The sequence below is a fragment of the Callorhinus ursinus genome, unplaced genomic scaffold (genome assembly GCF_003265705.2).
Source record: "Callorhinus ursinus isolate GAN/ISIS: 27379988/994484 unplaced genomic scaffold, GSC_fseal_2.0 scaffold5, whole genome shotgun sequence".
Lineage (NCBI taxonomy): Eukaryota > Metazoa > Chordata > Mammalia > Carnivora > Otariidae > Callorhinus > Callorhinus ursinus.
This window is the reverse complement of record NW_027397067.1, coordinates 48241397-48265201: the sequence shown is the minus strand read 5'-3', so window position 1 is coordinate 48265201 and position 23805 is coordinate 48241397. Positions and strand designations below refer to the sequence as shown.

General features: G+C 37.6%; 1 protein-coding gene and 1 long non-coding RNA gene across 2 annotated transcripts in view; one reads left to right on the top strand and one right to left on the bottom strand.

The window, feature by feature from the left end:
* Positions 1–23805, top strand: part of UBR5 (ubiquitin protein ligase E3 component n-recognin 5) — a 132954-nt gene that overhangs the window by 51459 nt on the left and 57690 nt on the right. The window contains 11 exon segments of the mRNA XM_025870932.2: positions 1827–2016; positions 2216–2375; positions 3173–3322; positions 5168–5379; positions 15665–15781; positions 15862–15972; positions 16801–16955; positions 17743–17860; positions 21092–21276; positions 23608–23647; positions 23649–23718. Of these exon segments, the coding sequence (XP_025726717.1) occupies positions 1827–2016; positions 2216–2375; positions 3173–3322; positions 5168–5379; positions 15665–15781; positions 15862–15972; positions 16801–16955; positions 17743–17860; positions 21092–21276; positions 23608–23647; positions 23649–23718 (1508 nt within the window).
* The window catches only part of LOC112823293 (uncharacterized), a 122855-nt gene continuing 102282 nt past the window's right edge, over positions 3233–23805 (bottom strand). The window contains exons 3-4 of the long non-coding RNA XR_003207985.2: positions 14348–14511; positions 3233–3359 (exon numbers count right to left, since the gene is read on the bottom strand). This is a non-coding gene — a long non-coding RNA (uncharacterized lncRNA). The remainder of the gene's footprint in view (positions 3360–14347; positions 14512–23805) is intronic.

Sequence of the window (23805 nt, the reverse complement as noted above, 5' to 3'; positions counted from 1 at the left end):
GAAGCAAACTCCCTGCCGAGCAGGGAGCCCGACATGGGATTTGATCCCAGGACTCCAGGATCATGACCTTGAGCCAAAGGCAGTCAGTCGCTTAACCAGCTGAGCCACCCAGGCGCCCCTTAATTATAGTGGTTCTGTAATGATGTTTCAAAATCACAAAGTATTCTCTAGAATTTTATTTTTCTTCTTTTTCAAAATTGTGTTGGCTCTTGAGGGTCTCTCAAGACTCCACATGAATTTTAGGATGAACTTTTCTATTTTTGTAAAAAATGCCATTTGGGATTTTGATAGGGATTGTGATGAATCTGTTGCTTTGAGTAATATGGGCATCTTGATAATATTAAGTCTTCCAGTTCATGAACATGAGATTTGTTTCCTTTTAATTGTGCCTTTTTTAAATTTTCTAAGCTGTGTTTGGTAGCTTTCAGTATATAAGTCTCACCTCCTTGGTTAGGTATATCCTTAGGTATTGTTTTTTGTGTTTTTTTTTTTTTTATTATAAATGGAATTGTTTTATTTTCCTTTTTGTTAATGTAATATACTTTTAATGCTCCTTTGTTTTTCTTTTGGTCTGTAAATGGTTCATTACCACTACATTTATGAAATCTGGTGCACAGCTGAGATGAAGCGATGGTTCATACTGTAGCTCTGAGAATGCAAAATACTGTTTTTCTCTAAAATTATCTTGGGCGGTTCTTAGGCTATAGATACAGAAACACAGACACAATTGATAGAGTGCATCAACAAGGGTAGAAAGCCATCAAAAAGGGTGACACCAGGTTTTCTGGAGATTTTTTTTTCCCATTTTACTGCGGAAACTATTTTAAAAGTTTTGTTGTTTAGACAGAGATTGGGCTTTCCAGTTAAGTGAGAAGATCAAGTAGTTGTATGTTCATTTGAGAATTGTTATGATTAATATAGTCAAACATTTTTAAGGGGAAAAAAAGGCTTGGAAAATCAAATTTAAACTAAATCTGTTCTCAATGGGAGGTTGAAGGTTTCAGTTTTAGGTGAGTGCAATGAAGAGTAGTTGAGAGTAAAGTAGCTTTCTCTAGATTGAATGATCTCTAAGTATTAGATTCATTTTAAAGAGGCATCAACTATACTAAAAAAATTTTTAAAGAAAAGAGACTGGCACTGTCATGATTTCTAAGGCTAATGTGATTTGGGGGAACATTTTCTTTAAGATCCAGTTGAATGCAGAAAAGCAATTGTTTATGGTTATCTAGCTTAGTTGATTTGAAAATCCTTAATGCTCATGTTGGGGGCAGAAAGTGAAGATGGAAATGTCATGCTAAGTTTTCTCATACTTAAGAAAAAATTAATGATTATTTTAAAATAGTAGCTTCTTTTTGGTCTAGGTAGTTAATAGAACTAAATATTAATGGACAAATATCTTTGCAAATGAATATTTCATTTCATGCAAAGCAGTTTTTGAGTCCTAAACTCTGAATTACACGTTTTGTGTAACACATTGTTGGTAGTTATGTCCGATGAGTCTTTCATGTAGAGGCAAGGTGTATCCTATAACTCATTCTAGAATTGTGGCTAGAAATACTTGGTATGTGGAGCTTTAAAACATGATTTTAAAAGATGCAAAAGTGTGATATGTATCTTTCTAAAGAGTGAATTTATATGTAAGCATTTAAAAAATGGCAACCGTTTTATTTTAAGGCTCAGTTATATTACCTTGTTCTATTAAAATACTGTAAAATATATGTCAGTTAGACAAAATAGCTTTGTCTTCAGTTAAGAGAATGAATGTGAGACACAAGGTGATCTTTTATTGTTTAAAATGCTAATTCTCAAAATTGTCTACTCTTTAGAAGTCGGTGGAGTTCCGGAGTCGGTGGAAGTGGAGGAGGCTCCTCTGGTAGGTCATCAGCCGGAGCTCGAGATTCCCGCCGACAGACCCGAGTTATTCGGACAGGCCGGGACCGAGGATCTGGGCTTTTGGGCAGTCAGCCACAGCCAGTTATCCCTGCATCCGTCATCCCGGAGGAGCTGATCTCACAGGTAGAGGTCTGGGAGAACACTTCACATAAGGCAGCAGAGCAAGAGGAAGTTGTAACTGAATGTCCTGGGCTGTAGTCATGACTCACAGCATGGATTGTGAAATACTGCTTTTCTGGAGCTGTCCTGGAAAGCTGATTTTGATAAAAGTGTGTAAGCAAAAGAGATTTAGCATAGCACTCTTCTTTATTTTCTATTTCAGGCCCAAGTCGTTTTACAAGGCAAATCCAGAAGTGTCATTATTCGGGAACTTCAACGAACAAATCTTGATGTAAACCTTGCTGTAAATAATTTACTTAGCCGGGATGATGAAGATGGAGATGATGGGGATGATACAGCCAGTGAATCTTATTTGCCTGGAGGTTGGTGGATCACCATCATGGTTTTCTCATCTCTGGAGGGAGAGACTTTTTTGACTAGGGAATAGAATTTTAAAGTACAATGGATTTTCTGATGGTTCTTTCCAAAGTGGTAGATATTTCTCACTGGAGTGTTTAATTTGATTGTAAAATACTTTTTTTCCCCCCCAAAGACTTTATTTATTTATATGACAGAAAGAGACAGAGTGAGAAAGGGAACACAAGCAGGGGGAGTGGGAGAGGGAGGAGCAGGCTTCCCATGGAGCAGGGAGCCCGATGCGGGGCTCGATCCCAGGACCCTGGGATCATGACCTGAGCCGAAGGCAGATGCTTAACAGCTGAGCCACCCAGGCGCCCCTGTAAAATACTTTTAAGGGAAAATGGGAAATGTTTTTGCTCAGTAGACTTGTGTTTGGTTCCAGTAAAGACATGGATGTATGTGCGTGTCTTTGTCACTGACAAGATGACTCTGGAATGTTGTTTTTTGATGCCCTTATTACCAAATATGTAAAAACCCTATTTAGATTTTGACTGCATTATCTCTGTGATGTTACAAATATATTAAATAGAGATCTTTTTTTCTTGTGATTATTTAGTAGGTAGCCCAAGTGGCAGTCATGTCTTTCCTGTTCCTTAAAATCTTTGTTAATAATATTATTTCCTGGGTAGTTATTACTTTTTTTCTCAGGGTCTATCAGTGGTTAGTGTCTCATTTTTATCTGATTTAATTTTCAGAGACCTTTCAGTGGTCTACAGATATTTTCGGTGTCTGCTTTATTTATATATGTTTCTGTTTATAGAGGATCTTATGTCTCTTCTTGATGCTGACATTCATTCTGCCCACCCAAGTGTCATTATTGATGCGGATGCCATGTTTTCTGAGGACATTAGCTATTTTGGTTACCCTTCTTTTCGTCGTTCATCACTTTCCAGGCTAGGCTCATCTCGAGGTAATTTTGCATTTATTTCTTTGTGATCATTGGCTGGCTGTATGGAGAGAGAGTGGTACAATTCATTGTGTTTGAACTTTTAATATTACAGTAATTAATACAATAATGCAATACAATAATAAATTATTACTTATTAGTGTTTTTGAATGCTTTGGTATTAAACTAGTTATTTTTGATCTTGACGAGCCACAAATAGTACTTTACTTTAGAGATTGTCTTATCAACATTGTGGAATACTTATCAAGGGTTACGACTTACCTACCTGTATCTTTAATTAGGAATATGGATTCTGAACTAAAAGCAGAATTCTACTTTACAGTGACATGCAGCATTCAGAAAACAAGTCTCTTTAGTTTATTTGATTAAAGTGATTATTCTGTTCATTTTAAATCTTGGTTAGACGGAAGAGTGAAATGTGAAAAAACCTAATAGAATGGGATTGGCCAATAATAAATATATAGAAATGATTATCTTATTAAAATGTTATTTTCAAAAGTTTGAAATCCTTCAAAGGTATAGTACATAATAGAGGTTAGAAGATTTTGAAATCATACAAATGTAAGACTTTCTCTTTGTATGTTGGTATAGATTTAGCTTGCATTTTAACCTTACTAAGTCAGTATTTTTACTCCAGAATGTAAAACTGCTTGAGTCAAATAATGTACAAGAATCGGTTATATATTATTTACTGATCATTAGTACTGGAAAAGATGCCATGTTATATTAGAACCTTGCTACAAATATCTAGTACTTAAAAGCAAAGTTTAAAAATAACAAATCTATAATGATCTTGTAATATACTGAACCTATTATGTAATAGCTTTAAACATTTTTAAATTAAGTCCACACTGTATTGCCTTAAATATATCAAGTATTGCATTTTCAAATATTCAATATCGAGCACAAATAACTCCTCCTAAATTTCTCTCTTTTCCTTTTCCATAGGTTATTCTGTGTAGGCATTACTTTTTATCTGAACCATATGAAATTGCTGGTGCTTGACCATTCTTGACCTGCATGGATGGCAATTTCATATGCTTCAGTTTAATATTGTTTCTAGTCCTTATCCAAGTCCTGGAAAGTATATTTTGATTACCTATTTAAAAAAAGAATAATGTATGAGCAAACAAAAAAGCAAAACCAAAAAACAAACCCAAAACAACAAAACTGGTTTTAAAGAGTTTATAGGCCAATTGCAGGGGAAGAATTTTTGTAAGGGAATCTTTCTGTAAAGATGATTAAAAGAAAAAAAGAAGCTTGTCTGGTTTCTCAGAAATGTGTAAACGAGGCTGATATGAAGATCCAGACTGTAAAATTACTCTAAACAAGGCTTGAATTACAAACATTTTTTTGGTTAATGGATTTGTATTTTAGCTTTTTCAAGTTTTTCCCCTGTATGTGTAGGGTTTTGTTTTTGTTTTGTTTTTTAATAACTGAAGACATTCTAACAAATACTCTTTTTTGGTTTACATATGTATCTAATATGTTGAAATCTAATTTATGCACATTTTCTAATAAAGTTATGGTAAGCGTTTTAAATGAAAGCCAAAAATTTTAAAATCCATTTTAAAAATCCAATTTAAAATAAAGTAATTCTGCTCTAAAAACATGTAGTTGGAATTCAAAAAAGTCTGCCTCTACATAGTTCTTAAAAATACTAGTTTATAATTTTCATACCTTCACTTGAAAGAGTTAATGTTTTGAATGTTGCATGTCAGACTTATTAGATATACATTTACATTAAATTTTTGTGAGTAGATAAACTGCTGTTAGTTGCATCCTGAAGGGTCTTTACTAGAGAGTGGCTTACTTTTATCCCACTGGTGTGACCCAATTGCATACCAGTTCTCCTTCTTCCCTTAGAGAGAGACTCTGAGCTGTTGCGTGAACGTGAATCTGTTTTACGTTTACGTGAACGAAGGTGGCTTGATGGAGCCTCATTTGATAATGAAAGGGGCTCCACCAGCAAGGAAGGAGAGCCAAACCTGGATAAGAAGAATACACCCGTTCAAAGTCCAGTGTCTTTAGGAGAAGATTTGCAGTGGTGGCCTGATAAGGTATTTGGAAAAATTTCCACCCTTTCCATTTAAATGGATTCCTGGCAAACCCCACCCCCTCAGAAAGGTTTCTGTTTTACTTCAGATATTTGTATTATCATTAAACACACAACACGCACAGACTTGAAGTGATATTTTTGTTTTGTTCTAAAATATACATAGAATATCTTTATTTGGCACTAGATGAGTCATCTTAGATATGCTCATTGGTGCTATTTTTTGTTTTTCCTACTTGATAAAGTAAATCAGAGAAATCAGAGAAACAGTAGTTCCAGATAACCCATCAGCATTCTGTTTCAGGACTTCTTTTCTGGTGATAATTTTGCCAATAACTGATGGCCCTTTGTAGAAATTTGTTTTGTAATGTCACGTGGACCCCAGTTACTGTGGGGTAAGTTCATGGTCATTGATAAAAGCATGCACGTCAGGGCAAGATTAGGGATCTGTGTTTCTTTGATTAGTTAGTTGTCCTGTTTTATGGCAATGAATTCCAACAGATCCTTTGCTCTAAATGCTGTGGGAGACAAAGCATTCTGAACAGGAATGGACTAGGGGAGTTCTGCTCTGCATCCTGAGGGAGAAGTACAATGACTGGCTTCTAGAAAGCATCCAGGATTTGTTAAGTTGATTTGAATCTTTAAAAATACATTACTGCTAAAAAAAAAAAAATTAAAAAAGAATACATTACTGCTGTATATGAAGCAGAGTGTCTACATCCTATTGATGCTGTCTAGGTCTCACTCTTTTAAGTGCTTGGTAATGGCTCTTGTAGGAAGCCATGTTTTCTATCTCTCTTTTGACGTGCCTTTTTCTTATTTCCAGAGCCAGTGGGTAGGAAATTTTCTTAAGGAGAAGTAAAGTAAAAGAACATAGAACTTTGAGGTTAATCTCTAGCAGATAAGGAGATTCTGATAGGGATTTCTTTTCTTTCTTTGAGGTTGAATTTGAATTTGGGATATTAAAGGAAAATATTGTTTAGCTTTCTGGATTTGTTTATTTTTCATAGTAATTGTGAATCTCGATGTAGTTCATTTATTTTCCTCAGTATTCAGCTCATGTGGAAAGCTTGAATGCAAGAAGGAACATGAATTTTAATCAGTCTCTTTGTAAGCAAAAGGTTATTCTGTTTTCTTTGGCAGCTGACAAACTTTCCCTGAATTGGCATTCTCTTACTTATTTCCATAAAACTAGACATGTCCTAAGTTCTGCTTTCATTCCATATGGTAGAAGGTGATTTAAGCCTAGGCCTCCCCCTCTTTTTCCCCTTTTTTCCGTACATTGTTCTGTGTTTCCTATTTCTCTTGCCTGGATCATATTAGGCTGTGTCTACTTTGTGTTGGCAGGAAGTAATAGAGGATTCATGAATCTTGTTTTAATAGTGCCATCACATATATATTAGTCTGGGCTGCTGCTTTTTTTTTTTTTTTAATTTTATTTATTTATTTGACAGAGACACAGTGGGAGCAGGAACACAAGCAGGGGGAGTGGGAGAAGGAGAAACAGGCTTCCCGCCAAGCAGGGAGCCCTATACGGGGCTCGATCCCAGGGCCCTGGGATCATGACCTGAGCCGAAGGCAGATGTGTAACGATTGAGCCACCCAGGCACTCCTAGTCTGGGCTTCTTTATCATGTATTATTTTTGATGAATGAAAGTGTTTTAAACAGTACAGATTTAGCAAGCTTCTTCCCTGGCCAGTGTATGCTCTGATAGATTTAGCCAGTCTTTATTGGTCTTTACTGATGGGCATGTTTTTAGTACATCTTGTTTTCAGAGACAGTTTAATAAGTACCTCATGAAACACACTTAGTGTGTTATTTCTTTGATGTTTAGATATTGAATGAAGGAGGAATAGGAGTGTGTGAAACAAAGTATATTCTACCTATAGCTTTTTTTTCCTATTAAACACCTAATTTAAAATATTGTCACTGAAACAGAGGATCATAGGGGAAGAGAGGGAAAAATAAAACAAGATGAAATCAGAGAGGGAGACAAACCATAAGAGACTCTTAATTACAGAAAACAAACGGAAGGTTGCTGGAGGGGTGGAGGGTGGGGATGATGGGGTAACTGGGTGATGGACATGAAGGAGGGCACATGATGTGATGAGCACTGGGTATTATATAAAGCTGATGAATCACTGAACTCTACCTCTGAAACCAATAATACATCACATGTTAATGAATTGAATTTAAATAAGAAAAAAATAAAATATTGTCACTGGAAAAGATCCACTTTTTATTAGCTTATGAATGAAATTTAGACATCAAAAATTTCAAGTTAGGGAAAGAAAATAGCTTAAGCCTAATCAAACTCTTAAGCACTGTCACAGTTTTCAACAAATACCAGTAAGTGATGTGAGGCTGACTGCTACCCTCAGAGAATGCAGAGAGCTAACTATTAAAGGGGAAAAGACCTGGCCTGCAGATAACTTTCAGACAACACGCAGAACTATCATGAAGGCACATAGGATCAATGTTACACTCAGAAATAGGTAATATGTAGGACCATATTGGTCCCCCCAAATTGGGGGTAGTGATCCCTGGGAAGTACAAGGGTTTTGGGGGAAAGCTTGATAGGTGATCGAGAATCAGGTGGTGAGTGCAGGGAGATGGAGCATTGTCAGCACACACTACTTAAAAGTAGTGTTTTTTCTTTCTTTTTCGGGGGAGTGAGGGTCAAAGAATGCCTCCCAGCGTTAATTTCAGAAATGACCTAATCCAGTATTTTTAAATTGTAAGTTTGGGTAGTAACCATAGTATTTTCACTCTTCGTTTTGTTAGAGTTCATGAGAAATTACATTGGTAAATTATCTGGATTAGTACTGACTTCCTACCACCTATTTAGAGAAACAGCAACTTCTTCAAAATTTTGCCATTTTGTAGGCTAATAAATTAGTTCCTTTAATAGTGGAATGAGTGTTCTCGTTTCTTTAAGCCTTTTGCAGTATGATCTTGAACTGAAAATACTTTAGGTGACCTTAAGTTTAAATATTTTCTTGAGTTATTCTTTGAGCTAAATGTCAAAGCTAGTATATATGTAAGAGCATACTTGGGAACTCTTAGGCACTGTTGGTGGGAATGCAAATTGGTGCAGCCACTATGGAAAATGGTATGGAGGTTCCTTAAAATATTAAAAATAGAACTACCATATTATCCAGCAGTTCCACTTCTGGGTGTTTATACAAAGAAAATGAAAACACCCATAAAGATACATGCACCCCCTTGTTCATTGCAGCATTATGTACAATAGCCAATATATGGAAATAACCTTAAATATCCATCAATGGGTCATGGATAAAGAAGATGTTCATACATAAATATACTCAAATATATACCTGAATATTATTCCGCCATAAAAAAAGAAGGAAGTCTTGTCATTTTTGACAACATGGATGGTACCTCAAAGGCATTATGCTGGGTGAAATAGGTCAGAGAAAGACGAATACTGTATGGTCACTCTTATATCTGGAATCATCAAAATGAAACAAAACAAAACACCAAATTCATAGATACATAGAACAGATTGGTGGGTACTAGAGGCAGGGCATCAAAAGGGAAAAAGAAAAAAATTTTAAAAATTGTTTAAAAAAATAGGCATAAAAGTTTTTTTCCCTTACTAATTTTTCAACATCTTAAAAAATACAAAAATTGGAAATTATCATAGGGATGTTGAAAGCTCCATGAAGACAGAAGTGAGGGTCATTCAGTCAGTGTTAATTAATTAATTTATTTTTTAAAATATTTATTTATTTATTTGTGTATTTATTTGTCAGAGAGAGAGTGAGAGAGGCAGTGAGAGAGGGAACACAAGCAGGGGGAGTGGGAGAGGGAGATGCAGGCCTCCTGTGGAGCAGGGAGCCTGATGCGGGACTCCATCCTAGGACCCTGGGATCATGACCTGAGCCGAAGGCAGACGCTTAATGACTGAGCCACCCAGACACCCCAGTCAGTGTTAATTTAGTAATCTTGATTCAATGTGTACTTTCTTTTAGGCCTTTTGCTCAGATGTTAAGGTAAGGGTTTTGTAGAAGGCAGAACAATTATGTTAATGCTTTGGAGTAAGTACCGTTACAGAATTAGGTACAAGAGGCTCTGGGGTATCATAGGAGGCCAGAGCAGTTGCTAAGAGTGTGGACTCTATAGCTAGACTACTGGAGTGTTCATATCCTGGCCCTGCCACTTAACAGCTGTGTGGCCTTGGTCAAGTCCTTTAACCTCCCTGGGCCTTTGTTTCTCAACTGTAAGATGGGGAGAATAATGGTTTTTACCTTGCGAGATTGTCATGAGAACTAAATAACTTGGTATACATAAAGTGTAAAGAGCAAGGAAAAGCAGGATCCTATGCCACAAAGAGAACAGGCAGTTTCTGTAGGTCATAGAAGGGTAAGAAGAGCCCAGTGGGTTTGGGTATTCCAAGTGGGACCATGTGGCAGTAGTATTTTGTGTGCCAGATTCTCTGCTGGTACAGAGTTGGGCCCAAGCTGAAAGAGATAACGGACTATGTCCTTAGTCTGGCCTATAAAATGCAAGAAATGAAAACATTTCATTACAATAATAATATAGCATAATAGGAAATTTACGGGTAGTCTCTATCTACCTAAGGGAGAAATGGAGGGAGGGCCTTTAAGTCCAAGATCCTGATCACAGTTGAACTAGCCAAGTTCGTACTAGTTTCTGAATAGTTTTACCTGAGAATGTCAACATTCTTATTAGGCTGCCCTGTCTCTTCATTTGTCATTCCTCCCTCCCTCCCCAACACTCAGCTGTCCCCCATTTCTGTCCCTCCTCCCCTTTGTTTTTTATACTTTATATTTCTGGAAGTAGCTGTGATAATTCAGTTACTTTGGTAAGAAGATGCAATCTTCCCATTAGGTGATTATCTCACATGGCTTCATTTCACTTCTCAGTCAGTTCTGAAATTTACTTTTCTCAGACTGGAAATTTAGTTTTATGTTGCTGAATGTCTACATGCAAAATGTAACTATATATATATTTATGCAGCTACAGTCACGAAAGACTGTTACCAAGAGAATGCCTGGATAAGAGTGAAGTAAGGGACGTGGGAGGGAGAGGAAGGAGTAAAGTTACACAGAAATCTGAGCTGAGTAAATCTGCTGAAACTGAACATAAAAATAAAAACTTCGCTTTGTGCCCCATAACAGACGCTTTCAGTTAAAAGCACGCACATATCCTTTATTTTCAGCAAGTTGTGAGAGAAGAGGGTGGTGAGAGTTGTGTGGTGGGCGATGAAGGAAAAGGCTGATGGGCCAAGTCTGTGCTGTTAACTTGCAGCCCCATCCCTTACCATTGTGCACTCATTTTCTTAACGGTCTAAGGGAAATAAGGAAATTACATTCACACTGGTCTTTTGAATTGTAGAGTTGCATGTGATTCTCAGTTTCTTTGAATGGTATTAAGAGCAAATAGCCCCATGACATTTGGCTCCTTACTTAAGCTATTAAGCCTCACTTTTGGAACCAGTTGATCCAACTTGTTGATCATACTGCTTTACCTTCAGGCTTCTAGAAGGGCAAGTTGAGTGGGGAGAGGTCTTTGTTGTTGTTTTATTGACACTTGGAAACTTCCAGGTAGTACCTGTTAAGAATTAGCTAGATGTGTCACAGATGAAATGGTCATAAAAAGGAAAAGAAGGCAGGTATAAGGAGACTAGGGAAAAGTAGATAGGCAAGGAGAAATGAAGTGTGGATAAATAGAGTTGACCAAAGTCCACAGAGTGACCTGTGGTTCTAGTCCATCCACTTCAAGCATAATACACAGTATGTTGCTCTTGGTGCTGGTACTTACTGGGAAAGCTAGTGTTGGCTGATGGTAGGCAAATTAAAAAAAAAAAAAAAGATGAAAATCCAAGTTTTATGGGAGAAGTTTAGGAATGGAAAGACCAACTGTTTTAAAATAGAAGTCATTAAATGTAGATGTGGTCAGCAGGAATTCATGCTGCTGGACTTAACACGCTTTTCAAGTTTTGGCCCGTAGGTAATTTCTTTCATATTTTTGACAGTTCCCATCTCCTTTTGGGGAGGGATTTCTAGTTTGATTGATGACCTCAGTTCAGTTATTTATTTAGTGTCCTTCAGACAGTTGGAAATTTATTGAGTATTTCAACCACTAATGACTTGATTTTTGTTAAAAAAAAAAAAAGGGGGGGGCTGCAAACTACTATCTTTAAGGAAACATGCACATCTACTTTTTCCAGTTGGGTTGAAGCAGGCCCCAACTTGCTCAGAGGCAGCCATTATTATTTCATTAAAACAATAAAAACAATTCAGTGACATTATGAAATGAGTTATCTAAAATACTGTTCTTTTGTGTTGTGTTTGTTTTTTTCTTTAAATTTTTTTATTGTTAATCACCATACATTACATCATTAGTTTTTGATGTAGTGTTCCATGATTCATTGTTTCTGCATAATACCCAGTGCTCCACGCAGAACGTGCCCTTTAATACCCATCACCAGGCTAACCCATCCCCCCACCCCCTCCCCTCTAGAACCCTCAGTTTGTTTTTCAGAGTCCATCGTCTCTCATGATTCGTCTCCCCCTCCGATTTACTCCCCTTCATTCTTCCCCTCCTGCTATCATCTTCTTTTTTTTCTTTTCTTAACATATATTGCATTATTTGTTTCAGAGGTACAGATCTGTGATTCAACAGTCTTACAGAATTCACAGCGCTCACCATAGCACATACCCTCCCCAATGTCTATCACCCAGCCACTCCATCCCTCCCACCGCCCACCACTCCAGCAACCCTCAGTTTGTTTCCTGAGATTAAGAATTCCTCATATCAGTGAGGTCATATGATACATGTCTTTCTCTGATTGACTTATTTCGCTCAGCATAACACCCTCCAGGTCCATCCATGTCGTTGCAAATGGCAAGATCTCATTCCTTTTGATGGCTGCATAATATTCCATTGTGTATATATACCACATCTTCTTTATCCATTCATCTGTCGATGGACATCTTGGCTCTTTCCACAGTGTGGCTATTGTGGACCGTGTTTGATTGTTTTATATTTCTTTACATAACGAATCTAAATAAGGCCAGAAGCAATAGGTGATTATTCCATCATCTTCCTATGGTTGGACACACAAATTTTCCACATTTGTCCATTATGGATTTTCAGGGCCTTTCGGGTTCAGTTAGCTCGTTCAGGACTTACCTGGGGAACATTGGCCTATCTTGGGAGGATATAGGCAAGTCACTTCTAAGGGGCCTCGTGCACCATGCTGTTTGCTATAGGGATGATTTGTTCAGGATTGTACTGCTCTGGCAAGGCATTTTAGTTAAAATTCATTTGTTCATTCATTTATCAGGGTGCTCCTGCTGTGTGCCGAGTGCCAAGCTGGCCTGTGGGAATATAGAGGTGAATACAATATGGACCCCCGCCCCCGCCGGGGATTCTGTGGGGAAGGCAGACATTCACATACAATATAATGTGTTCACAGTATGTGATCAGTGACAGACTTGATGGTGTGACTGCAGTGCGTAGGGGTTCACGGTGGGGAATGACTAATACTACCTGAGAGATTTGGCAGAGACTTCACAGAGGAGATGATATCTGAGCAGCATTTTTAGGGAAGGTTAAGTAGGCATTGACCAAGATGCAGAGGCATTCCAAACATACCAAGCATGAGCCTCGAGTCATGAAAGGGCACGGTGTATTTGTGGAACAATGAGAAATTCAGACTTGCTGCATGTAGTAGGGAGTAGGAGAAGAGCAAGATGGAGCAAGACTGTGAGTGCCCCAGGCAACTTGCCACACGGTTAAGATGTTTTGTAGTCTCTAGGAAGCAAACAGAGTTCTTAGAGAGGTGACATGATGAGATTTGTGGGGTCCTGTTCTATTTTTTTTACAAGGTGAGCATTGTTGGTGTTGTGGGAGAAAGATAGGAATAGGAAAAATCTGGAGTAGGTTCAGAGACTGGTAGAATTGGGGAAAGGAATTGTGAGCATTTCAATCAAAGCAATGGCAGCAGGGACAGAGGAAGGGAAGAATCTGAGGAATGTGAGGCGAAGGCAGCACTGGTTTACTAGTCACTACCTTGTTGAGAAAAGGAGGAGGCCACAGGAGTGCCCAGGTTTTCACGTCTCTCCTGTTACAGGGTGGGTGATGGATGTCATTCATGGAGAGGGACTGCAAGGGGCGTGCGGCTTTGGAGGATATGATAAATTCACTTTATAGATGTTAGGGTGCTTTAAGACATCCAGGTAGGTAACTCTTGGAGGTTAGTGTGGCAGTAGATTTACATGTTTAAAAGCATGGCGCCCCAGTGGCTGCAGTCCATTAGGCTGAGGGTGGAGTATAATTTGAATAAAGGGACAAGGGCAGAATCTGGGGCAGGGAGTGCATGATGGTAGGAGGGAGATGGAAAAAGCCGTGAAAATAGGAAGAAGACTACTAGGGAGTAGTGACCTGTGAACAAGAGACAGGAGAGGTTCCAGAGCAGATGAACAGGGTCAGACGGTTCAAAGAGTTTAAAGAGAAGATGGATTAATTAAATGCATGGGGCTGATATGGTGCAATTCTGGCTCTGAGTGAAAGCTGGTAAAGTGAAGCATATGCCAAGCAATTCACTTTACCATGAGTAGGATTGAGAGAAAGATTAGTTTGGATGGTTGTTGGGGTTATGAGAGAGGCTTACAGCCCGTGTGTGGAGGTTACCTTTAAATAAGAGAAGCATACTTCTTTTTCTGAGATGAAGGTGAGGAGAAGAGGAGAATGGTGTTTTTTTGTTAAATAAATCAAAAATAGGAATATTCAGCAAGCTTGTGCTTTTCTGGGTGAGTAGGAGGTGAAGTTGGGGCAGAGTAATCATAGTTGAATTTGATTGAGCCCTTATTGGCATTGGGCTCTGTGCTTGTGTACTTTATAAACGTTAATGGTCTTTGGTTTTTCATCTTCTACCCCTCAGAGATGAAAGGGGGTTCAGGGAAATTATAAAACTTACCCAGAGTCACATACTTGTTAAGTGTTGGATCCTAGTTTGGGGGCTCACTTGGTCTGATTCCATCATCCTTTAACCAAAGGAAGGAGAAGGGAGTGTGAGAGAGAGATGTTAGGATTTGATGCAGCAGGCAGCCTTGGAGAGAGTAGATGAGGGTTTCCAGACACCTATGGAGAAGGGAAGAGAGGAATTGCTAACTTGTAGAATTTCAAATTCGGTCTCCCATCCCTCTATGGAATGACTTGAAAATAGGGCTGGCTGATACTGGTAAAATAGATTAAAATGCATGTTCTTTCATATACCTCTGCAGCATAATCTGTTGTTAAATTTTAAATTGTGGCAGACTTTATAGGCTTTAGCTGAGCACTATAACCCATCTGACCAAATAAGATTGGAATTTGACAGAAAAGCAAAATGACACCATTAGTTTAGCATACTTCAGAGCCAGAATTCCAAAGAAAGCAGTATGTAGACCAATAGCAAAAGTACAACCAAAAATCTCTTACCTGGCAAGTTTTGCTGTGTGATTTCTGGGTAGCTTCACGACTCCGATCATATTAACATATTATGTTAAAAATTAGTATTGATACTCATTTACATTTATTGTCCCAAGATTATTGGAATTTAATTGCATTGAACTTCTGGCATTTGCATCACCTTAAAACTAAATAAACTTCTGCCTTAAAAAAAACAAAACAGTGTAGACCTTTTTTTCAGCAGCTTGGAAGAGCTTAGAGGGAAGCAGTCATCTGTCTTGACACTTGACTTTCCTAGCTTCAGCTTCTTTTTTCTTCATTTATGTGGCAATTTATTGAGCGCCTACTCTGTGCACTGTTCTACGAAGTGGGGATATGGTGGTGGACAAGACAAAGCTTATAGTCAAGTGAATGGACTATCCATGAGTAATATATTGTATGTCAAGTTGTGAAATGCAGTCACCTAAAAAGTCGAGTAAGGAGATGGAATATGAGAGTGGTGGTTTTGTAGGTAGTGTGGCCAGATGTCTCATTTGAGCAGGCTTGATTAGGGAGAGAGATTAAGTCACCCAAGAAACAAGGCAAGAGAGTACCAGGGACATGGCAGGATCCTACGGGCGTGGTCCAAGAGCTGAAAGAAGGCTGATGTGCTTGGAGGCCAGGGAGTGAGTTCAGGAAGGAGCCAAGGCTGCTGTACAGAGGGCCTTGCAGGCTGTCCTGAAGACTTTGCATATAGCTGTGATTTATATGTTCACAGAACTAATGCAGGTTTGATGAAGTGATTAAAACCATTAGGTTTGGCAATTGTTATATTTATACTCTTGTGTTATTTTTTACTTTATAGGATGGAACAAAATTCATCTGTATTGGGGCTCTATATTCTGAGCTTTTGGCTGTCAGCAGTAAAGGGGAACTTTATCAGTGGAAGTGGAGTGAATCTGAGCCTTACAGAAATGCACAGGTATGTTCTATTAAACTCGCACTGAATAGCTGTACATATTGACACGTAAAATGGTAATCGTGTTTCTTATGCTTTTAAAGAATCCTTCACTGCATCATCCACGAGCAACATTTTTGGGGCTAACCAATGAAAAGATAGTCCTGCTGTCTGCAAATAGCATAAGAGCGACTGTAGCTACAGAAAATAACAAGGTACAGAATACTGTGCATTGATTGAGAAACATTTCATGCCTAAATTCTTGGTTTTCTTCCTCTCCCTGCCCCTTTTCCATCTTTTCATTTTCTGTCTTTCTAACTAGATCCACAAACACAAAGCATCTCAAACCTAAGAGAGTAATCCAGTGTATAATCTTTTTGTTGCTGGTTTATCCCTGTATTATAATCCAGCTTTTAGAGGGGGCTTTTTCCTTTAAGGGAAGGAAACAGTATTCAAGATAAGGGCTGACAAAAGAGGAGCTATTGAAGAGCCGGAAGAGATGGACTGGGAAAGTATGGGGTATTATACCTCGGGTTATCAGTTTGGCTTTTGAGTGACTAAATTGTTTGGAAAATTGTTGAAGCAGATGTTTAATTTTGATTAATTTCTTACAGATGGCTTTAGACATTCATTTCAACCATAACTGCTACTTTGTGTGAAGAAAATATTTTAGGTTCTACTCTTAAGAATCTTTTTTTTTTTTTTAAGATTTTATTTATTTCGCAGAGAGAGACAACAGCGAGAGAGGGAACACAAGCAGGGGGAGCGGGAGAGGGAGAAGCAGGCTTCTTGCTGAGCAGGGAGCCCGATGTGGGGCTTGATCCCAGGACCCTGGGATCATGACCTGAGCCGAAGGCAGACGTTTATCCACCCAGGCGCCCCAAGAATCTTTCCTAAATTACTTATTTTTCTGACATTTAACTCAAAGCATTTTAGAATTCCAGTCCATAGAGTATGTATGCCTTTTCCTAGTTTTGGCCACAATCCTTTTAAAAGATTACTTGTATTTTATTTATTTAAGCCCTTACTATTTTACTCTTTAGGTTGCCACATGGGTGGATGAAACTTTAAGTTCTGTGGCTTCTAAATTAGAGCACACTGCACAGACTTACTCAGAACTTCAAGGTGAACGGATTGTGTCTTTACATTGCTGTGCCCTTTACACCTGTGCCCAGCTAGAGAACAGTTTATATTGGTGGTGAGTATCACAGGGAGGGGCAATTCCTTATCAGTGAATACTTTTAGGTGCATAGATAGGTTATTTCAACATGAGAAGGTTGGTTAAAGGATAATGCTTTAAAGGGAGGGAAATTTCACTTTGGAGTAAAGTAATATTAAAAAAAAAAAAACCTTAAAAGAAAGAAAGCCTTATACGAGTAACGCATACTTAGTAGTGACTACAATTGTGGAATTTTACAAAAGTATAAAGTAGAAACAGACATCACCTACCATCCTACAACCTAAAGATAACTGCTGTTAGCATTTGGGAGTATTTAAATCTTACTTTCCTATACGTAAATGTGTACTTTGCTTTTACATAATTGGAAGCATAGGCTATAGGGTATTTTTTCATACTTTTTTTCATTCAACAGTATTGCTTAAAATACAATTTTAAAGGTATTTCATTGGATGAATATTCTATGCCTTCCTTAATCTTTTACTGTTAGGGATTTTAAATGTATTTTCTATTGTGTTTTAAGGAGTTATTAGTAAATTTGCATTGGCAGAAATATAGGGGAATCTACTAATGAGATATAATTATTTGGAAGAGAATTTTAGGTGATCAATTTTCTATAAATTTTAATCCCTAAAGGCTTAATAAAAACGGATCCAGTTATGTATTAAACCTATGATCAAGTTATGATTAAGAAGTTGTACATAGTAATACTATTCTGAAGCAAAAATATTATAATGTGTGTAATTTCAGATTACTTTAATAGACTTCTTTGCTGCTTGCTTGACCAATTTATACTTTTTCTTTTCAGGGGTGTAGTCCCTTTTAGTCAAAGGAAAAAAATGTTAGAGAAAGCTAGAGCAAAAAATAAAAAGCCCAAATCTAGTGCTGGTATTTCTTCAATGCCGAACATCACTGTTGGTACCCAGGTAAGTGATTAGAATGAAACCTGTCCTAAGGGCCATTGTTTCTCTTCCAAATCGCTTTCTTCCCCTGTAAGCAGTTTTACAAATGAATGTCATTCGGAGGATCAGGTTCCAGTAGCATGTATGTCCTCTTTATTTAGTAGTTGAGTAACAGAGATTTCTGCCCCAGTGTCAGTAGGTTTCCCTATGGGGCAGGGTTTCCAGATTTTCCTAATTTTAAGAATCACTTGGTACTTAAATGCAGAACCTGGAGCTCCTTACCTGAAACGTTCCTTCAGTTTGTCTGGGGTTATGGCCCAAGCATCACAGTGTTTAAGACACACTGCAGGTGAGAAACAGCCAGGCAGTTTGAAAGATACTGCTCTTGGGGATGCTGTCAGCATAAGGCAGGAGGCTTTATCAGATCCCTGTTTCTACCAGTTTCTGTTTTTTTGACTCTGAGATGGTTTTATGCTCCTATCTTATAAATAGGTAATTTTTCTGATATCTCAGTGGATCAAAGTGTGGTCCGAGGACTTTTGCTGGCTTCTCCACTCTTTCATGGAGTTTGCAGAGTCCTGTCTCTTCTTGCAGTTTACATATCTGTGTGAGGCTGGATTGTTTTCTACACTTAAGTCAAAGTAATGTATCACAACAGATGGAATGCAGAAGCAGACATGGGAATGTCTTCTGTTAAATCAGACATTAAGAGATTTGCAAAAATGTAAATAATGCCACTTTTCTTGCTATTTTTGAAAATGTCATACTTCATAAAAGTGTTTATATTAACTTGGGGTTTATTACTGTTAAATATTTAAAAATTTCTCAGTTTTAATTAATAATACATTAAATACCAACTAGATAGGATCCAAATAAACAAAAGATTTTTGGGTCCTCAGTAATATTTAATAGGGAAAAAGGGTTCTGAGACCAAAAGAGTTTGAGAACTGTTGTTCTACTTCTCATTCATTAGACTCTCTAGAAGTTCATCTTCAGGACAAAACTTGATGCATGTATTATTACAGCAAATGCTGCAATAAATGTTTAAGGGCTTTAAAAGCCCTGTCACTTAGACAGTTATTATTATTTTTTTACACAATTTTTATTACACAATGTGCTAATTTTGTCATCTTGCACTTCAGTTATTTTTTCCTCATCACAAGGTGGTATTACTTATATTCCCTGTGTCTTAAAAAATAGTCATCATTTTTGCTGTTACTTTTCTACAAAGCCCAGCTTAAATGTACCCATTTTTGTTCTTGTTCGTGGCTCTTTTTTTTTTTTTTTTTTTTTTGCGGGGGGCGGGTGGTCATATTCATGGTTGTCTTGTTCGGACTCCTTTCTTGGCCTCCTAGCTAGGAAGTTTTTAATGATTACCCACTATTTTGAATATTATTGTTCAGCCTTTGTTATTTATGTCAGTTGCTTTGGACAGATCTGTCTCTTCAGGGAGCTCTCCTTTTCCTGTTTAGTCCAAATTCTGATTTCTGATGTTCTCAAAGTTCTTTGTTCACTGGACTCACATAATAGCAGGATATCCTAGCATTTGCCTTATTAGCTTGTAGGATGACGTTACTATAGACAGGGAGGGTAGAAAAAATACTTCAAAGGTGCAGTGATAAAAAGTTTTAAACAAAACAGCTTCACACTAAATTGCTGAGAGGTAGTGGTGTATTAAAATATTTTGGTTGTAGAGCTAAGATTTTGTTTTAAAGCTGTAAAAAACTAGAGATTAAAGACAGTGACAGCCACAGAATAAGGAAAGTATTCATATGTTAACTGTTGATCGCTTAGAGTTTTCAGCTACACTTGCACTCTCGGATCATAATTATTGAGAGGGATGTATTTAGCAGTTACTCATTGGCATGTCTTGTTATATGCTGGATCCTGAATACACAACCTTGTTGTTTTTAAGGTGCATTTATTTTTTTTTATAAGAAGGCATTAATAACTAACCTGTCTTCTAATATAACGTCTTATCACTGTCTTATCACATTTTTCTTTAAAATACAGACTTTTTTTTTTTTTAAGGTTTTATCTATTTATTTGACAGAGAGAGCGCCCGAGCACAAGCAGGGGGAGTGGCAGGCAGAGGGAGAGGGAGAAGCAGGCTCCCAGTTGAGCAGGGAGCCTGATGCGGGGTTCAGTCCCAGGATCTTGGGATCATAACCCGAGCCAAAGGCAGATGCTTAACCGACTGAGCCACCCAGGCACCCCCAAAATACAGACTTTCTTATTAAAGATTTTTATTTATTTTTTTGAGAGTGAGTGATGAGAGAGAGAGTGCGCGCGCACGAGCGGGGAGGGGGGCAAAGGGAGAGGGAGAAGCAGATTCCCCACTGAGCTGGGAGCCCAACGTGGGACTCGATCCCAGGACCCTGGGATCATGACCTGAGCCGAAGGCAGACGCTTAACCGACTGAGCCACCCATTGCCCTGTGTCACCTTGTTCTATGTCACTTACGGTTAATTATAAACCACCAAACACATGATCTTCACATATGCCACTGTCAAGTACAACATAATCATTAGTTACTGGATGACTGAACAGAATGTCAGTAAGACTGAGCTATTGGAAAAATAAGAGATTTCCAGAAATAATGTTTATCTCTCATTTGGAACTATTGTTGTTGTGTTTGACAGTGCCACCTTGCAGGTTATTAGTTTCAGAGTATGACCTGAGGGTGCTCCCTGACAGAAGTTTTAGGTTATTCAGTCCTGGACTCAGTTAACTTCTAACACTGATGTTAGCATATTCTTTTTTAATGTAAGAAAAAACATTATCCAGTGAAGCTTCTGGTTTGTAGAAAACTGCAGTCTTCTGGGGGAAAGAAATACCCGTAGAGATGAAATTATAGAGCCTGTATACTGTATAGCATCATGAATTAGGAAAGTAATTTCGAATTAAACTGACAAAAAGTGTAATTTTTTTCATGCCAACCTTTAAAAAAGGTTTCTTCTCTATTTCTGTTCTATTTCCTTAGAGCAGAATGGTCAGGATATTTGTTGCATGATATGTTAAAGTTATTTTTTAGCAGATGTGCTAAAATTATTAGTGCTCCATAATTTTGGGAACAAATTCTTGATGGAGGAGACCTTTAAGACAATGCTTCATCAGCATTATTGTTGGTGTAAGACTGTTTTTGGGAAACCTAGGAAACAGTACTTTTATATATTGTACTTTCATACATTTGAAGCAACTCTTATAGTTTTAAAGTTACGTCATTTTGATGGTGATTTTTCTTCTGTATGATAGGTATGCTTAAGAAATAATCCTCTTTATCATGCTGGAGCAGTTGCATTTTCAATTAGTGCTGGGATTCCTAAAGTTGGTGTCTTAATGGAGTCAGTTTGGAATATGAACGATAGCTGTAGATTTCAACTTCGATCTCCTGAGAGCTTGAAAAGCATGGACAAAGCTAGCAAAACTGCTGAAGCTAAGTAAGTACTATACTCTGACTGATCATGGTTTTATACCAGTTTCTAGTTTGCTCTGTATATGAGTCAAGGCTGACTTAGAGGTGCACAGTGACATAGAAAGGTGCTCCCGTGGTGGGTCTCATGAGGATGCCTAAGAGTTTTGAAAGGAATTGGTCAAATTTAAAACTATTAGCAGCTTGGTTAATATTTGTATGTTATAGTTCTTGATGTTCAGCCGCTGGAGTGACCATGTAGAGATCTCTTTTTGTGTCTTTGTTTTGTCTTTAGAGTGTGTCCTTTGCCATGGTTGTGTGGCAGTAATAATGTGTTCAGCCTTACCTGTATCAGGCCAAAACTTTGCCCTTCTCTATCCCTGTGTTATCATCTTAATTTCTGCCTAATGTCTTATCTGCATCTTGATCCTTGGAAGGGTTTTACAAGTTAACGTGCTGGGAAATTCTATTAAGGATTTGTAGATTTTTGGATGGGGGGGGTATTGCAAACAGAGATACCAGGGAATTGTGTGGAGCCCACACACAGAGTCTGGCTTATTGTTTGGGAGCCGGATACAAGATCTTACTTAACACTTGTACTTTTAGAAGCATCTACTTGTCTCTAAAAATACTGATGTGTGATGTAATTTGGTTGTTTGTTATATGAACTTAAGAAACTTTAATAAAGTTTATAAACCTTTTTTCTTAATCTTATAAAAATGTGTGACCATTATAGACACATGGATGAGTAATGTTACATTTCAGAAATATAATTTTAAATGTTTTTATGTATTTCCTTTTTTAAAAAATGTATACAGGCATTGAAAAGAATTGCTGGGGATTGTACTATACATACAGATTTTAAAAGTGCTGGAATTTTTTCGTTTGCTCAAACGCACGTAATGAATGTAAATTTGCTGTTTTTATTGCTGCTCTTCCTCTTAATGCAAATTGAAGTTCAGAAAACACAAGGATTACTGTTAAATAAGTTAAAAAATAATCTTTAATAAACCAAAGCTATTGTAACTTATGCCAAATTAAGACTTCTTGCTTTGTTGTAGTGCTCTCTCTTTCTCTCTCTTTCCCTGCCTTGTTTTACAAGATAGATTTGTAGACTTCCTCTCTAATTACAGTGATTTTTATCCTAAAAATAAAAGTGACAAAACACATTTTCATTATTTATGAAATTTTGTAAAGGATGGTTAAAATAGTTTTGGTGTGCACAAGTATAAATGAGTTTGAAATAGAATATGCTATTGAGATTGTGTAATTTATGAAGTTTTTCATGTCTTCCTTGAAATTTGCCATCTTTATTAATAAACTTAGTAGAAGAGCTTAGTGAAACGAAACGTTAAGAACATAGTCGTTTTCACGTGAACAGACTCTTCTTTGCTAAGTCCTTGAAATGCATTCACTTTAAAGGCATGCTAGTGATTAGTCGGCATCAGCCCATCTCCACAATCACAAGCTTTGCGGAGTGGCCATGAGTGAGTGTTCATGTGTGCTTGTGCTGAGCACTTTGCCAAGGTGCTGGTGAAAATAATACTGGTTTTCTGTGGACTTTTTCTAAACTCGGGTGAAATTCCTGGTAGAGGTAATAGGAGACAAGGGGGTTAAGATGATGGCCTTGATTATAAAATATACCAGGTTGATCTGTATATAACAAATTTCTTAGTAATAGGTGACTTTTCTGACTAAAAATTGACTTCTGCCTTTTAATGCCTAAAAATATTTCTGTTTTTACTACCTGTAGAATATCTGTTGTTGTTGACTGCAGTTACCGTCTTAGGTATAGTTAATGAAATAACTCAGTGCAGAGGAATAGCTTATTAATTCTGTAATTTCTCATTTCGGTTATAACAGATGATGGTTCATCAGCAGATGGTTCAAGAATAAATTTTTGTAAACCATTGTGAGTAGAGTTCCTTCTTTGAACTCTAAGGAACTAAAGATCTAGTTGGCATTTTATTTATTTTCCTTTACCATTTTCTCAGTTAAATTGCTATGTCCAAGTCAGGGTTCACTGAAGTGTGAAACTTGTTTGCTCAAGAGGCTTAGGCTAAATTGAGTATAGTTTTTATTGTTATTCCTAGGTAAGGCTTATCTGAATCATTGTTTCATGTTGTTGATAGCTTTATATGGTGTATTTTTCTTTCCTTTCTTTTAAAACATTACTGAGAATTTGAAGTATGCACTGTGTACCTTTTTCAGTATCTTGAGTCCTAGAAATAGACCACTTTGTATAAGTTTTTATTATTTCATTCCCTTACAAGAATAAACTTGAGTCTTAAAAATCATCTGACAAGTTCCTAATATTTCATTTTCCTAATAACGAGGAGAATCTTATTTCTAATCTCAGGCCTGAAAGTAAGCAGGAACCAGTGAAAACGGAAATGGGTCCCCCCCCCCTCTCCAGCCTCCACATGCAGTGATGCGTCCTCAATTGCCAGCAGTGCATCAATGCCGTATAGTAAGTTTTATGTGTAGTGTGTGTGCATTGGTCAAAATCAGGCCCCAGGCGGACAGCTGTGTTCAGTCTGTGTATGATTTGAGGCAG